This window comes from Typha latifolia, chromosome 11 (assembly GCF_019914945.1).
Source record: "Typha latifolia isolate L0001 chromosome 11, TyphaL0001v2, whole genome shotgun sequence".
NCBI classification, from domain to species: Eukaryota; Viridiplantae; Streptophyta; class Magnoliopsida; order Poales; family Typhaceae; genus Typha; species Typha latifolia.
This window is the reverse complement of record NC_133096.1, coordinates 942874-958298: the sequence shown is the minus strand read 5'-3', so window position 1 is coordinate 958298 and position 15425 is coordinate 942874. Positions and strand designations below refer to the sequence as shown.

Sequence of the window (15425 nt, the reverse complement as noted above, 5' to 3'; positions counted from 1 at the left end):
GTATCATCCAATGGCAATCATTCCTAATAGATCATTGCCTCCTGCTTCTTAAGTTAAAGCACATGAAACACCAGATGAATGTATGACCTCTCTTAAATATGTAGACAGTATGCCATCAGTCTCATCTCTACATTTGTCGGCTACACTCTACAGTGTTCAAATTGCCCAACGTGGATCCCATATGTTTGGTGCAGCTGTTAGGGATTCAATTGGAGTCATTTTTGCCGTCGTAGCCAAACATCCATTGCATATCCTGAAGGCACATCCCTAGATCTCTTTACAACCGGTGCTTCCTCTCTATCGTCTCATTAGTAATCAAATTTGACCACTCCCAAACTAGTAGCCGCTGCACCTCCAAGATAATATTAGAGTTTTTGTAATCCCAAAGATACATATCAACAAGAAAGCAATAATCTTGCAATGGGATCTTCCTGTCCCGATAAATCTCAATTCACTCCAGCTTATTTCTGTTAGCCACCAATATGAGTAGCAAGCTCTATTTGCGGTCATTCAAATGCTTATTAAAACTCACTGCTCCGGAAAAAACATTTGAGGCTGTCTGAACACTTGTTAAAGCCATTGCTCTCAAACTTTTGCATTCGAATGCCTCCACGTTCGGACATCAATTCAGTGCTACTCTCAGGTTTTTCTATTCGAATACCTCCAAAAACCATTCAAACGCCGATAATACTTTTGCTCTCTCTCAGCCAGGAGCACTCTAATGTCCCCAAAGACCGTTCAAACGCCAGAATGTCAGAACACTGAGATGCTACTAAAACAGACTTTAAACTTTCATTGCATTATTTAAGCACTTAAAACAATATTCCACTTTAATAGTTTTCAAAATTTGTTTTCTTTTCAGATAATCCTATTGCGAATTACTGTGTGAGACAACAATTTTTCATGACATTGAGTTAGCAAAAATTATAGATGTTTTGGAGTAAATTTAATGAGTAGTAGTTTGGTAAATATTATTTCCTGTAGCAGCAGTTTAGTCAAAAACTCAAAAGATACTCTGTCCATGGACATTTTATGTAAACATGACAGCATCACAAACTATTTTATCACTCAGGAGTAATAATATGCTTACGAGTTACAAACACTTCTACAAATTATTTGCAAGCTAAATTATGTGACAACTTATCAACATTTGATTGTTTGTCTCTTCATCTCACAACCATCTCCATCCACGCAATATGATGATAGTGAAGAGCTCGTAGGTAAACTACAACTCCAAACATAACTATAAATTGAGATGCCGAAAACTCATACAAATATAAACCTTGAGAAAAGACAGCGCAATGTAACCTCAGCAGGATCCAAACTCTAGCCAGTTTGCTTCATACTGAAAACTGTGCTCCATGGAGAAGGATGCACGAACCTCATGGAGATATCTACAATGGAAATATCAGCTCAAAATGCAGTTTAAGGAGCAAAATACTAAATCAGTCCTTGTGTTTGGTTTGTGATACTAGAATTAACCCCAGCAGTTTTGCTCATCATAAGATCCCTACAAACAGTTTGCGGAGAATGACACTTGTTGTAATTATGATTTCAAATCTGGAAACATAAAGGAGTAGACCTAAAAGTATTAGACCACAATGACTAATACAATATGTAGCAGTAAAATGGATTGCTATCATAAGAATGAAACCATAGGGAATAGTTTTCAAAATTGCAAACCATCTCTGTGACTTAAATGAAACCACAGTTGCGATTCTGAAAAAAAATTAATAACCATAGGGCAGAACTGACTATTGCTTTTCCTAATTTAAGTGGTTTGATAATTTGATGGGATAAAGACAGCATGCTGGTTAAGGACTCCAAAAACTTTTTGCCTAACACATTTGGCAGAATGCCAACCACAATTTCTAATACAAACAGTAGAAAGGTACAAGGGTGATCCTCATAAGATTTAGCTATATGTGAAGTTTGAGATTTCATTATAAGATTCTGAAAGAGTGTACAGACTGATTTAAATAAGGCAAAACTTGTGATTTCATAAGGAACAGGGGCTCTGCCACATTGATATGTCAGTGATCAGATTGCGGAGTTGATCAATAAGAAGTTTGACATGCCCGTTCTTGCTTGCAAGTTCCTGCCATCAAATTCCAAGGTCAGTTATCACACTATCAACTAACTGATATGAGTTGGCATGTACATTGCTCAATCATGTGCCCTCAACATGCTTACTGATCTATCTCAAAGACCGCAGCTCAAATAATTATTCAATATAAAACACAATAATATTTCATAAAGCAACAGTACCACCAGAAGTAAGAGATACAATTGCATGTCTCAAGCAAACGCAAAAAAAAAAAACACTAGGAGGAACTGCTAACTTTGTTAATATGATATCCAGAAACCTAATAATCATAATCACATATATAAAGGAACTCAGGGTACTCTAAGCCAAATAAGACATCATATATTCATATGAAGTCACTGGAAATATCAAATTGGTCATCTTTCAGTACACACAATTCAAAGATAACCTCCTGGACATGGTTTTGTGGAAGCTCCTCTAATTTCAGTTGCTCATCATTCATATACAGTTATAAACGTTACTGTGGCTACTAAGTTGTTCAGGAAGATTTATACATTCATCAATATTTGGCGATCAACTTATCATGAAGGTCACATTCAGTAAGTCAAGATAATGATTCCAAGATCACATTATATTTACTCTACTTGACAGGCTTATTTTCAGATAACTTCATTTTAATAGAAAGATACCATAATAACCACAAACATCAAACCTTGTAGAATGGTATTGACATCACATTGTAGGGGCTTATTCAAGCACATTATTAGAAATCATAACACTTAAGAAACGACTAAGAAACATCAAGCTTACACATACCTTTCTTAGAGAAGATGCATGTTCTTCCAATCTCTCAATTTCAGCTTGATCTGCTTTCTGTTCCAATGTGCTCCCATCCTATAACATCCAAAACATCAGACAATTTCAATTACAATCTAACCTTAAAAAAACCTAAAACAGATCCATCATAGATTCCATTATCATCAAAATGCAACTATGAGACAAACCTAATGTTCAAGTAAAAACGATCAGGGACCACTCCACCATGCATAGATAAATACAAGTAAGAACCATGCCAATTACTACTCACTGTATAGCAAATCATTAATTGTTTGCGAGAAAAACAAATTATGCTTCTAATTTAACACTTTGAAGAATCTCAGATTTTCTTTTTCAACCTTTTGATCTTAATCTTCTTATAGGGCCATCAGTTCAATGCTAAGTGGAAGCATATTCAGGATAAGCCCCCACTTACTAATAAATAGCAACTAAATGCTCCTCACTATCTCATAACAATAACAATAAGTCCCCATAAAAGGGGATTTATCATATAGGTGAAAACCCTAAACCCTATCAAAGAACACCTCTCAGAAGAGAATCTGCGTTTGAGTCTATCCATCAATAGTTAACACTTTGAATCTTATTCAAATGACATGACTATCAAGGCGCCCATAACGCGTGCCGCTGCCAGATCAAGAGAGGTGTTAGACCTAAGGAGGACCTTGGAAGACAACGATAAGATCATAAGAATCCCTACACAAGAGGGTGTCAGTTGTCTTTAAACGATTGAGTGCCACATTTCACATGCCATATCTCTCTAACTTCTATTTACTCTTAATTATTATTTAGATTACAATACTTGAATCATTTTCTCATCTAGAAGATTCGGATGCAATTGGTTTGGTTTACGATTATGTTAGTATATACACTACTTTATTTCTGATTTACTTACTCTATCGATTTTACCAACATTCGTCAATTCATGTGGTTGATATCACCAACAATTATCACCACCACTTGCCCGACATTCGTAAGCAAATGAGCTAGTAGTGAATACCAAATGAATACTCACAAGCCACAATTGCATGACAAGGCCTTCCTTTTCCATTATGGTTGTTTTTCTTGACCGTTTAGCAAAAAAGAACTTACAAATCTTTTGCAATAAACAAAGCCACACTAACTCACCCGAATAGAAAGATAACAAATTTACTAATTATTTCCCCCCATAACACTCATTACCAGCAAAATATCTAAACAAATAAGACCACGAATTCTTCCTCTCAGTAAACTAAACCAAAAAAAAGGAAAAATTGCGTTAAATTGTCCATCTTTACCTGGTTAGAGGCGGAAATGGCGGCGATGGAAGCACGCAGCGCGGCGACGGCGGACTTGTAGCGGTGGCGCGCCTCATCAAGAGCTCCGCCACTACCAATACCTCCAGCGCCGGCGCCCGCGCCGCCATCGGAGGGGTGAGATGAGGAATCCGAGGACGCGTCGCCACCGCCGGACGACAGGTGGACGGGGGCGCCGGCGGCGGTGGACCAGAGGGCGGGGTTGCAGAGCTCGTCGTTCATAGAGGATAGAATCTGAAACGCCGCATTGATCGTCTCCTCCAAGTGCCTCTGCCCTTCTACAGCTAGCTCCTGCCTGCTCTTCCCCGCCATCGGAGAACCCGAACCCTAATCTTAATTCTTATCTTTGCCCTCTAAAATAAGGGGACTTATCCCTGCATAAGGTGATAAAAGGGTCTCTAACAGGAGAATTATCGGACCCTGATAAGGAATAATCGAACAAGGGATCAGATAACTTTATGCTACTGGCATTTATGTAATTAAGACGAAAACTCAGCATCTTTCCCTGTCGTTGTTTATTCTAAAATTTGAAGTTATCTAATTGCCTTACAACGTCTTCACCTGCCTCTTCCTTCTCCACAACCCCATTTAGAATCCCACAATAACGCAAAGATTAATTGTCTTTTTTCCTCAAATCCGAGTGTTATTCGCACAATAAGGTAGAAATCTCCTGTGTTTTTCTAATAAAAATCTCCGAATTGATCCATTCCAGCCCTTTCGACCCTTAATTTTGGGGGCAAATGTTGTATTGCCTTGAGGCAGGGAAATCTCGTGAGTTTCTATGATTTCTATAGCTTTTTTACCGTTCTGAGGTAAGTAGGAAGGAAGGTTTGGGCTTCTTTGGTAGCCTCCTGTCTGTTGGATTCCTCGCCGGCAGCGATTTGTTCTCGTCTTTGATAGCATTTTGGTGGTGTGGGAGGAGTATGCTATGACTTCTGATGATTATCTAATGAGAGAGGCCTTCTCTTAAGTCGCCTTTAATTATTATTTTTTGGTTACTGTGATCTTGAAGCCAAATTTATCTAATGGCTTATTTGTGTTCTTGTAGAAGGCAGTAGTTTGCTCGTGAATTTACGAGTTTTTCAATTTGTTTCTTTAATTCCTGAATTTGTATTATTATGTAAATTTGCTTCTGGTACGTTTATGCTTTGTTGAAGAATTTGAACGACTTGATTGAGGAGCCGGTCGTTATTTTTCTTCTGGAAAAAAATGCTTGTTGGGTTGACTTCACTGGTAATAGATTTGATGCAAAATTTTCCTTCCATTGTTTAGTTTGAGCTTATAGAAGGTTATCGCTTCGCGCATTAATATCATTAACAGAACTATCTTTATTGTGTACTTATAATAGAGCATGTGGTTTCCAATTTCTTCTGTCCTCTTCGGAGGTTGTAATGTGAATGAATCATTCATTCTGAACACATCTTTACATGGAAGTTTCTGTTACTTCTGTATTTGATATAGTTAGTGTGCCGGAACCAAATCACAACCATACTAGGAGACATATTTCCACTGAGCTAAATTTCTATGACATCACACTTTGTCACGAGTTCTTAAGATTTAGCTTTCAGTTTGGCCTGCTTTCAAGCTTGATTTTTCTTTTGTTATATCTTACAAGGCTCATGAAGATCTTCTTTGGGAATTCTTGGTTTAAACAAAATTCTGCCTCTCCATTGTCAGTCCCTTTCTGCTGCTAGAGGTTGTCATGTGCAATTGTCCTAAACAGTACTTACTCAATAACAAATGCTCCTTTTTATGGTACATATAGGTGTAGACAAGCAAAAAAAGAGCGTGAATTATAGAAACTTCATCTTAGTGCATTACACTTCCATTCACAACCTCATATTATTTTATCTCCTATGAAATGCCTGAATTATTTAAACAAGGTACTCAATCTTAGTGTATTACAGTTTCATCTACATATCAACATTAGTTTTATATCTCCTTTACTTATCTCTGCTATCAAATGTGAAATTTTTGAAACTTTTAACAGTTTTATTTTATTGATCATGTGAGCTATCTAATCCTTGTTCGGCATTTGACTCTGGTCTTTGTGACCACAGTTTCTGCTCTAGAAATTTTTTTTTTCCCTATCCAATAATTGTTTTGAACTTTAACAAGGATTAAATGATGATATCCACTGTAGATTTTTTTTTTCAATTTTGTATACACCTTTCATTCGCCAATAAGTTGTTTATGTTATGACTGAAAAGTTACTTGTTACCCGTGTAGCATCAATGATGCGCTTTAGGATGCTACTGCTGCTCTGAAATGATATGACATATAGGTACTCATTCTGCCTTCTACTTTGTGCATTCTTCAGCAGAGCTGCACTTGTTATATGTGAACAGAATTTCCCCAACAGCAGGGGCTCTGTTCTGAAATTCTTAAAGGGCTTGCTGATCTAGGTAGTGCAATTTCAACTCTGGAGATATGCAATGATTCAGCAGAGCTTCACTTTTGGCTGCTTAGTGCTTACTTAATGAATGTCCGGCTTGGAGAAGACTCGGTTGACTTGAGTCATACCAATACCAGAATGGTACTACTAATCTTTTTTTTAAGAGATTTCTCCTTGTCATTCCTACACTGATGACTTTTCATTTTGATACTGTATCACAGTAATGAGTATTTCCTTCCAAGGTTTAAAACGATTAGATAAATAAATCAAGAGAAACAAAAACTGGAGGTCATTTTAAATGCGTTAGAAGATCATAAGTTAACAAACTTGACTTGCTGCCAGATAGGAGAGGCAAAAGCGAGTTGCATAGTTGCAGGTAAAATTATTATAGTCTGGAGTTAAGAGTGCCGTGAGAGTTAAGAAGGTAGGACCACATAGGGGAGAAGGCTTCCTTGATGCAGGCATTGATCAGAGTATTTTTCTCTTTCATTGGGATCATAGCTAGTCTTTGGATGAAACACAATTTTTGCATCCATGATTGGCAATTGGAACTTTCTTGACCAAAGTTCCTAGTTTAGCTGATCCCAATCCTAGAAAAGGAGTGAGTGGGAGAGGGAGAGGGGTGTGAGTTGGAGAGGGAGGGGGTTCTGAGTGAGGAACTTTTTTTTGTGAAGTGAGAGTGAGAGGAGATAGGAGAGAGAGTTAGTGGGCAAGAGGGGGAGAGTGAGTGAATGGGAGAAAGGGGGACAGACAGAGATTAAGAAAATAATACATTTTCTAATTTTTAGACTTTACATGTAAGGAATTTATATTTTAAATCTTATTTTTTAATTCATAGATTTTTAAGTTTACAGTAATTTTTAAAATACAAGCTGATACAAGTAGCCGATAAGGCTGATACATATCATTCTTTCAAGCAGCCGATCCTAATACTCGGAACCTTGTAGTAGCTTTTTCTCTGAAATAAATGTGAGGTACGGTATTATGGTCTATATTTCAGAGTCTAGATTGCATGCGCTTCCTGCTTTTCAAAAGAAAAATGTTATCGGCTTTAATAATCAAAAGCTTCTCTTTCATCAGAACTTAATGTCCATGCATGTACTCTATATGGATATATCATAAGAACTCATTTAAGTTTGAAATGTTGTATATCATGTATGCTCTTTTCTATCCTTTTATTAAAAAAAAAAATTGCCTCTTCAACTTTGGTGGAACTAAAGAAATGAGTTTCAGAAAACTTAGAGATCTTTGAAATTTCTGATCTTTATTATATGTTTAACTCCAATAACTAAATGACAATGATAGATTGGAACTCACTGGTCTGTAATGAAATTGTTCTGGGGATGTGATAGGACACAGAGAGGATAAGAATCAAAGGGGGAAAAATGTAATTTGAGTGCCTTGTTCATTATCAAAATGGAGAAGTTGGTAATTTGTAGAGATATGTGATTATGTTGGTCAAATATTGAGTAAATATGTGATTCTGTATATGTAGTCCTTCAATTTAGCTGTTTGAGTTGAGGTGGACTTATTTGCAGTTTAAAATATTTTTGGAATGGAAAAGCTGGCATATCATAATGTATCAATTGGTGATTTATTATCCAAGGAGAAAAGAAAAAAGAATCTAAAGGAATGAAGCTCCTCTTGAACTTATGTTACTTGTGAAGAAAATGGTGGACTTTAAGATTTAAGAGGAATGGAAAGTTGTACGTGAGTCTAGAATGATTTATTATCTATTTACTGTTAACATTGTACTTTAATCTATTCATGCACTTCTATCCAGGACAGGCTAGGAAGGATAAACTGAATTGTCTATTTTGATCAAGGGATAAAGCATATAAGTACCCTTAAGCAGCCTTAATATGCAGGAAAGTAGATTGTACAAGGAAGTGGTACCAATATAGCAGAAGCTGCTGAAAGATAAAGATATATCTTCTTACATAAATTGGCATGCTATTTAATTTCTTATGCTTCAATTGCCACTTGTTAATATTTTCACAATAGCTTTGACTGCGACCTTTTTATATCTTCTACCACTTATCTGACTCATGTCATTTACAGAATACTATGAATAATATTGCAAAAGAATTCATTTCTGCATATTAATTGAGTTTATTGAGCTCGCATCATTTTTCATGCCCAGTTTTTTTTTTTCTTTTTGTTTTACAGGAACTACCCAATACCATCGGTCATTTCCTCTTTGCTGTAGCTTGTCTCGGAAAAATATACAACATAAGGACATTGCTGATTGGACTTGGATATGGAGCTCAATGGGCTATTGTGCCACCTGCCTATTTGGCTTGAGCTCTCTATAATTTTCTTACAGCGGCCTATCCTGCAGGTTCATTAATCTTCTTTTGTCTTGTTGCTACTTGATAGTAGTATATAGGAGTACAAAGCAGTTAAACAAGCACATGTCCACCACAATCCAGGATTATTGGGGTTGCACATCATGCTACGAGTTTTCTCATGGAATAACCACTAAAACTAAGATGGCGTTTTTTTTCCTTACAATCAATTTTTGTCAAGAGTATTCGATGTGAGTTCTTGGCAGGTTAAACTTGCAGACAGGTTTTCCTTTGTGTGCGCAGTGTTTGGAGTTTTTACTGAAAAAGTATGTCAAACAAATATTCTGCTGACAAGAAAATTCATCGGAAGATAATTTCAAGTACTACAAACAGGAGGAAAAGGAAAAAGATTGAACATGAAAGCAAAGCTCCAAAATAGTGAAAAGGTGCAACCTACGTATGCACTCTAATAAAGTTGCTTATAGAAGAAGAATTACCCTCCATTGGTCTCTGCTGAGCCCTTGAGCATCTTTTGCACAATGACTTGGAAATATTTTATTCCTAACTTTATGGCTTTTCAGATTCTGTTTAAATCTAGCTTGGTACTATGGGGTTAATTAGTCAGTTTTGCTGAGTGGTGAACCACATTCCTGATTCAGCTGTGATGCTTTTGATTGTACAGCAATTGTTGGTGCAAAATCCATCTGGTGGCCTAGTAAATGTTATTTTCTTACCAACTTTTTTTTTGGCGCTTGAGATTCTGATCCAATGCAAATTTCTTTTTTCGGTCACAATTTTACATTAGGGTTGAAAACTTGAAATGAATATATTCTGTTCTCCTGGTATGCTTTTATGGTGACAAACTTTATTGATTGAGACTTCGTTTGTTGTGGGACCAAAGCCTATTACAACTTGTGTGTTTGTTGTTCAAGTTGCTTTTTGTAGTTCCTTTTCAGGACTAAGGATATGTTCTGAAAGGAGTTCAAAATTGAGATTGGTGAATGTGATACAGTACAGTACTTACCTTGGTACATTGCAGTTTCTGTAACTAACTAACAAACGCAAGGGTGTAATGATGAATAAGCTTCACCTTAAAGCTTGGACCATTATGTTCCTTCATCTCTCTTCCATTTGTTGCAATGCAGGAAATTCTTTCCTGCACCTTGGAAGCATCTGAGTGTTTGGCTTGTTCTCAATGGAGGCTCCAGCAGCGTTCGATAACAAAAGTTTAATTGCATGGAAGGAGTCAGAATATTCTTAAAGAGCTGCAGATACCATTTGATGATGCAACAAACACTAAGAAGACCGAAGCAGATCTGTGGCTGTCAGTAAGATTCAGTTTTCAGATGAAGAAAGCATTTGCTCACATAGCTTTGTTTCAGAACTGAGTGATGTCCTAGTCAATAACTGGCTTCAGGCTTTCTTCTTGAATGTTATCTTCTAATGTCAAAGTAGTTTGTAATGTTGTACAATATGTTATAGTCTCAGCAAACACTGGTTGTATTATTGATCTTGCGGTATGAATCATGCCCTCTATGACATTTTGTGGCTTTTATTTTCACCAATGAAGCAACTCTTGTTGCAGAATACTTGCTCTAGATGAAATGGTATCATCTGTATGACTGTATACTAATTCTTTGATGCCATATGCAAGAACTTCTCTTTCTCTCACAAGTTATTTTGAAATTTACACAGTTAAAGCAGTATCAATTACATATGACCAGCTTTTGCATTACTCTGTGACATCATAACAGCATGGAAGAAGATTAATGTCAGTGTAGTATTTTAGTAAAGAAATCCATATCATAATGTGAGAAATAAATTATTTAAAAATTATCATTAGAACAAGGAAAATGATGTACAGGGCTCTAAAAGCATACAAAGAGGTTGGCCCTACTTTAGGAAAAGTACACACAGGGGCATCTCTCAGTATTAAGGGTTAGGAGTTAGGAGCCTTTTGAGTGGTGGTTGTAATTTCCCTTTGGTTGAAATATATGCAAACCAATTTATTCTCACCAGAGGTAAGGTACTCTTAACCCTTCACCCTGGTTAATCTAACCACCACTTGGTAAACCTTAACCCAAGGTCCTGCAAGGGTAAAAAGGTCACAAAATCTCATCACCTTCCCTTAATTTTATGTGGGACCCACAATTTTTTATTAAAAAAAACTAATAAGTAGCTTGAAAAAGGCCTCACATGTGCCTGCCTCTATTATTTACATATATAAATTATATAAATAAAGTTAAAAAATAAATGCATTAGCATTACTTTATTTTATCAGCAACAAAATAATATTAATTTTATGTTAGTAAATAGTAGTCTATTGAGAACTTTCCTTTAATCTAATATAATAATTTGCTGTAATTAACCCAATTGACAAACCTCTCCTTGGTTTAGAAATTAACCCTAGTTAGAGTTTTCCCAAATATGAAATAAAGGTAAGGTTTAGGGTTAAGAAAATACTAAAAAAAATATACAATAGTGTGATCTCTTTTTCATCTCTTTTCCTCCACAGGCATTTTGGTATATGGAATTTTTTTTAGGTCCAAGGTAGTTTGACTAAAGTTTTGCAATTTCCCCCTTTTTTTTCCTAAAGATTTTTTGGGGAAAAAAATTTGGAGCTCGAGATCTTCTCATGGCGGGGTCGCATCTACGTTGATTTCTTCCAATTGGGTACTCTCTCCTTCCCTAAATACTCGCGCGCTCTTTCTCTTGTGTACTATTTTGTCACTGGCCGTGGTCTGACGGCGGAGATCGGGAAATTAGGGTTCTAGATTTGAAACCCTAAAAATTGGGAATTTTTGGGGAAACATGTGTGAATTGATAGTTTCAACCCTAAACTTCGTAGATCGGTTGATTCGTCCTGTTTCAAGCTCTCTTTGGCTTGATCTCACTAAGTTCTTAGCTAGGCTTCCAGTTTTCTGTCATCCTGGTGCTGGGGGTAGTTGAGGGGTTGGAGAATTGTGGTATTTTGAAATTTGAGCTGGTTTGGTGTAGTTGCTTCTTCTGATGGTGGCTCTTGAGTTGTAAAGTTAGGTTTTTTAGCTCTGATGTGCTGGTTTTGTGCAATTTTGAAGTGTTGATTTGGTTCACTGATGCTTGATCACTAGTTACTTGCAGGTGTGATATTATGAATTCTTTAACCTTTTTGTTATGGAAATTTATGCTGTTTTGTAAATTGGAAAGTTAGATTTTTTTTTTAGCTTTGATTTGTTGTTCCATGTGAGTTTGATGTGCTGATTTGATTAATAAGACAATAATGCTTGATCACTAGTTACTTGCTGTGTGTATTTGTAATCTGCCACCCTTTTTATTTGGAATTTCTTCCCTACTTACAAATATAATGCTTGCTGAGTGAGCAAAGGATGGAATTGTCATTTTTATACTTCTTTTGATGGAGATCGACTTTTATAACTTTGGTTGTTTCAGATTTTGTTTTTATCTTTATTTTTTTGATGAACCATTGCTCAGATTTGTTTTGGATTTTTGTTGCATTGCAATTTAGGATGCGCGAGGGTTTAGCATCATTTTCTTGAAGTGTAGAAGAATGTTCAGTTTCAATTACTGAAACTCTAGCTGAGTTTTTATTGGCCTTGCTTTTGTTGAAAACCAACTGCATAGAAAGAGGTTATATCATGGACTGCAATATGGATGAGGCCATTAGGGCAAGAGAAATGGCTGAAAGGAAGTTCAGTGCAAAAGACATCAAAGGTGCTAAGAAGTTTGCTCTGAAGGCCCAAAACCTCTTTCCATCACTTGAGGGTATTGCTCAGATGATAGCAACTCTAGATGTTTATCTCGCTGCAGAAGGGAAAATTAATGGGGAGAGTGATTGGTATGGAGTTTTGTGTCTCAATGCTTCAGCAGATGAAGAAACAGTGAAGAAGCAGTACAGGAAGCTAGCTCTCCAGCTTCACCCTGACAAAAACAAATCCATAGGTGCCGAGGGTGCTTTTAAGCTCATTTCTGAGGCATGGAGTGTGTTGTCTGATAAGAGCAGAAAGACATTGTATGATCAAAAGAGAACTGTCAAAGGGTGCAATGATGTTGGTTCTCAACAAAACAGTGATCATGCTGTTTCAAGTGCTGCTAATGGCTTTTATACTCCTTCTAACAAGAGAACATCCAACACCAGAGCTCGGAAGAGCAACAGCAGGGCTGCTCAGTCTGCTTCTGCCCCATCATCTCAACATTCAAGACTCGACACGTTCTGGACATCATGCAACAGATGCAGGATGCAGTACGAGTACCTAAGAGTATACCTAAATCACAATCTTTTATGTCCCAACTGCCACCAGGCATTTTTGGCTGTAGAGATAGGATTTCCAAGTAATGGAACTAATTCGTCTTTCTCATGGTCAAGCAAGCAGCACAACCAGAATGTTAACCATAGTTCCACAAAACATCATTCTTATGGTTCTGGAAGTCGGACATCCTCTATTCCTGGAACAGGACATGCAGGGTACCAAGCTGAAGGGAATTTTGATTCCTACAACAATTCGAACTATCAATGGGGACAGTACTCAAAAGCAACTGGTGCTACCTGCACAAATGCTTGTGCTTCTCAGACTGCCAATGTAGTTCACCACACATCCGAGAAAAGAAGAAGGAAGCATGAGGCACAGACAACAACATTTGAGACCAACAACCATGTACCCAGTTATAATTCAAGTGTCAATCCATATGGACAGGAAAGACCTACTTCTAGAGTTGGCAGGCCTGCAAAAAGAAATAAGAGGAACATTAATGGCGATACCTATGCAGGTTACGGTGGAGATGATATGGAGAAATGGGCTGCAGGCACAGGAAAAGCTGTTGGTCTTGAGACACAAAGAAGTAATGGCTCAGAGGATAATACTAAGGCTAGAGTGACTGCCAGACAGAACACCTTTAAGGAATATTCCCAAGTTGACATGCGGAATATGCTTATAGAGAAGGCTAAAATGGCAATTCATAAGAAATTAGAAGAATGGAATGTTGCTGCAGCTGCTGGCTCAGCGGATAAGGAAAAACTGAAGCAGAGAAGAAATCAGAAAGATACTTATAATGAAAGAGTAGGCAGTGGACTTGGTCGGGCTCCTGTAAAACAAAACCAGCTAAATGACTCAAGAATTAACAACAATCAAGCTTCTGTTGTCAAAGATCCTGCTAATGACAGCAAAGTCAAGGAACCTGTATCAATTGATGTTCCTGATCCAGATTTCCATGACTTTGACAAATATCGTACAGAAAGAGCTTTTGAAAGTGACCAGGTGTGGGCTTCGTATGATAATGAAGATGGTATGCCTCGTTTATATGCTATGGTTCAGAAAGTTATTTCACTGAAGCCTTTTAAGATCCGCATGAGTTTCCTCAGTTCAAAGTCCAATAGTGAATTTGGGCCACTAAATTGGGTCAACTCTGGCTTCTCCAAGACATGTGGTGATTTCAGGGTGAGCAGATATGAAATTACTGATACAATAAATATATTTTCTCACAGAGTTAGATGGGAGAAAGGTCCTCGTGGAGTTATCAAAATTGTCCCTAAGAAAGGTGATACCTGGGCCCTCTACCGGAACTGGTCTTCTGATTGGAATGAGCTTACACCTGATGATGTGATACACAAATATGAAATGGTGGAAGTACTTGATGATTATGATGATGAACATGGTCTTACCGTGGCCCCATTACTGAAAGTTGCTGGTTTCAAAACAGTTTTTCATAGACACATGGATCCTAAGGAGGTCAAGAGGATCCCTAGAGAAGAGATGTTTCGTTTTTCACATCAGGTTCCATCTCATTTGCTTACAGGAGAAGAAGCCCATAATGCTCCAAGAGGTTGCCATGAATTGGATCCTGCAGCAACCCCAGTGGAATTTCTTCAGGTAATTACTGAGGTTAAGGAAGATTCGATGATGGAAGCTGCTGAATAGCAGGCAGCTAATTTATGGATTCTCTAGCCACAGTGGTAGACTTAATTCTCTTGTGACAGATGTGCTGGAGGATCCCAACATTCAACATTCATTGGGCTTCTAGGTTCGTCATCTCATTTTTTTTCGCTGATGACTTGGATTACAATGCCAGGATAAACAGCTGGTTCACAAAAATCTGACACTTATTCTTGGGCAATCTCTAACCTTAATTGCTTAGACTTGATGGTCATTGCAACTTCATCTTTGGAGACTAAGCAATTGATGCTAGAGCCTCATTATTTCCACAAGGAGGGTACTTTCTATGATCTTTTGTATCGCTGTATTAACTACAAGTTCAGCTTCTTTCGGTGTGTGCTTATTTTACTTGCTCTGTTGTATTTCTTGGAGGCAATAGCATCTCTTCTCTCTATTTTTTTTTTTTTCACTTCATGCTTCTAATGAAAAGCTGAAAGCACGGCTAGAATTTTAACAATTTTAATGTACTAGCTTGTCATTATTCCTGTGGTATTGATTACTAGTTAACATGTAGATTAATTTGCAGAAAATCCTGCTCTTTTAGTTGCAAATGTAGTTTCTTATGTCTCCATTTGTATTATTTGATCTGCTAGATGTTTGCTATTTAACCGCCATTGCTATCATATTTCATTAGGCGCG

General features: G+C 37.2%; 2 protein-coding genes and 1 long non-coding RNA gene across 9 annotated transcripts; 2 read left to right on the top strand and 1 right to left on the bottom strand.

Moving 5' to 3' along the window:
* Positions 1-1028: 1028 nt before the first annotated feature.
* LOC140797805 (mediator of RNA polymerase II transcription subunit 30) lies at positions 1029-4589 on the bottom strand. 2 transcript variants are annotated; one of them, XR_012110711.1, is made up of 5 exons: positions 4159-4589; positions 2864-2941; positions 1972-2098; positions 1309-1394; positions 1029-1225 (listed from the first exon to the last, which is right to left on the bottom strand). XR_012110711.1 is itself a non-coding variant. In XM_073151470.1 (4 exons), exons 1-3 carry the CDS (start codon positions 4486-4488, stop codon positions 2000-2002), a joined length of 507 nt encoding a protein of 168 aa, XP_073007571.1. In that variant the 5' UTR covers positions 4489-4589; the 3' UTR covers positions 1029-1394; positions 1972-1999. The 2 variants fall into 2 exon arrangements, 1 of the variants encoding a protein (XP_073007571.1); XM_073151470.1 differs by having other exon boundaries at positions 1029-1394.
* Positions 4590-4683: 94 nt separating this feature from the next.
* Positions 4684-10446, top strand: LOC140797806 (uncharacterized). Of its 5 annotated transcripts, none has more exons than XR_012110712.1 (5): positions 4684-4835; positions 6406-6460; positions 6582-6712; positions 8741-8912; positions 10005-10446. It is a non-coding gene; the product is annotated as an uncharacterized lncRNA (long non-coding RNA). The 5 variants fall into 5 exon arrangements; XR_012110713.1 differs by having other exon boundaries at positions 4694-4835; positions 6542-6712; XR_012110715.1 differs by having other exon boundaries at positions 4694-4835; positions 6539-6712.
* An 898-nt stretch (positions 10447-11344) lies between these two features.
* On the top strand, positions 11345-15337 carry LOC140797553 (uncharacterized). Of its 2 annotated transcripts, none has more exons than XM_073151105.1 (3): positions 11345-11532; positions 12365-14723; positions 14831-15337. In XM_073151105.1, exons 2-3 carry the CDS (start codon positions 12495-12497, stop codon positions 14948-14950), a joined length of 2349 nt encoding a protein of 782 aa, XP_073007206.1. In that variant the 5' UTR covers positions 11345-11532; positions 12365-12494; the 3' UTR covers positions 14951-15337. The 2 variants fall into 2 exon arrangements, with proteins under 2 accessions (XP_073007206.1, XP_073007207.1); XM_073151106.1 differs by lacking the exon at positions 11345-11532 and adding an exon at positions 11609-11979.
* The last annotated feature ends 88 nt before the right edge of the window (positions 15338-15425 follow it).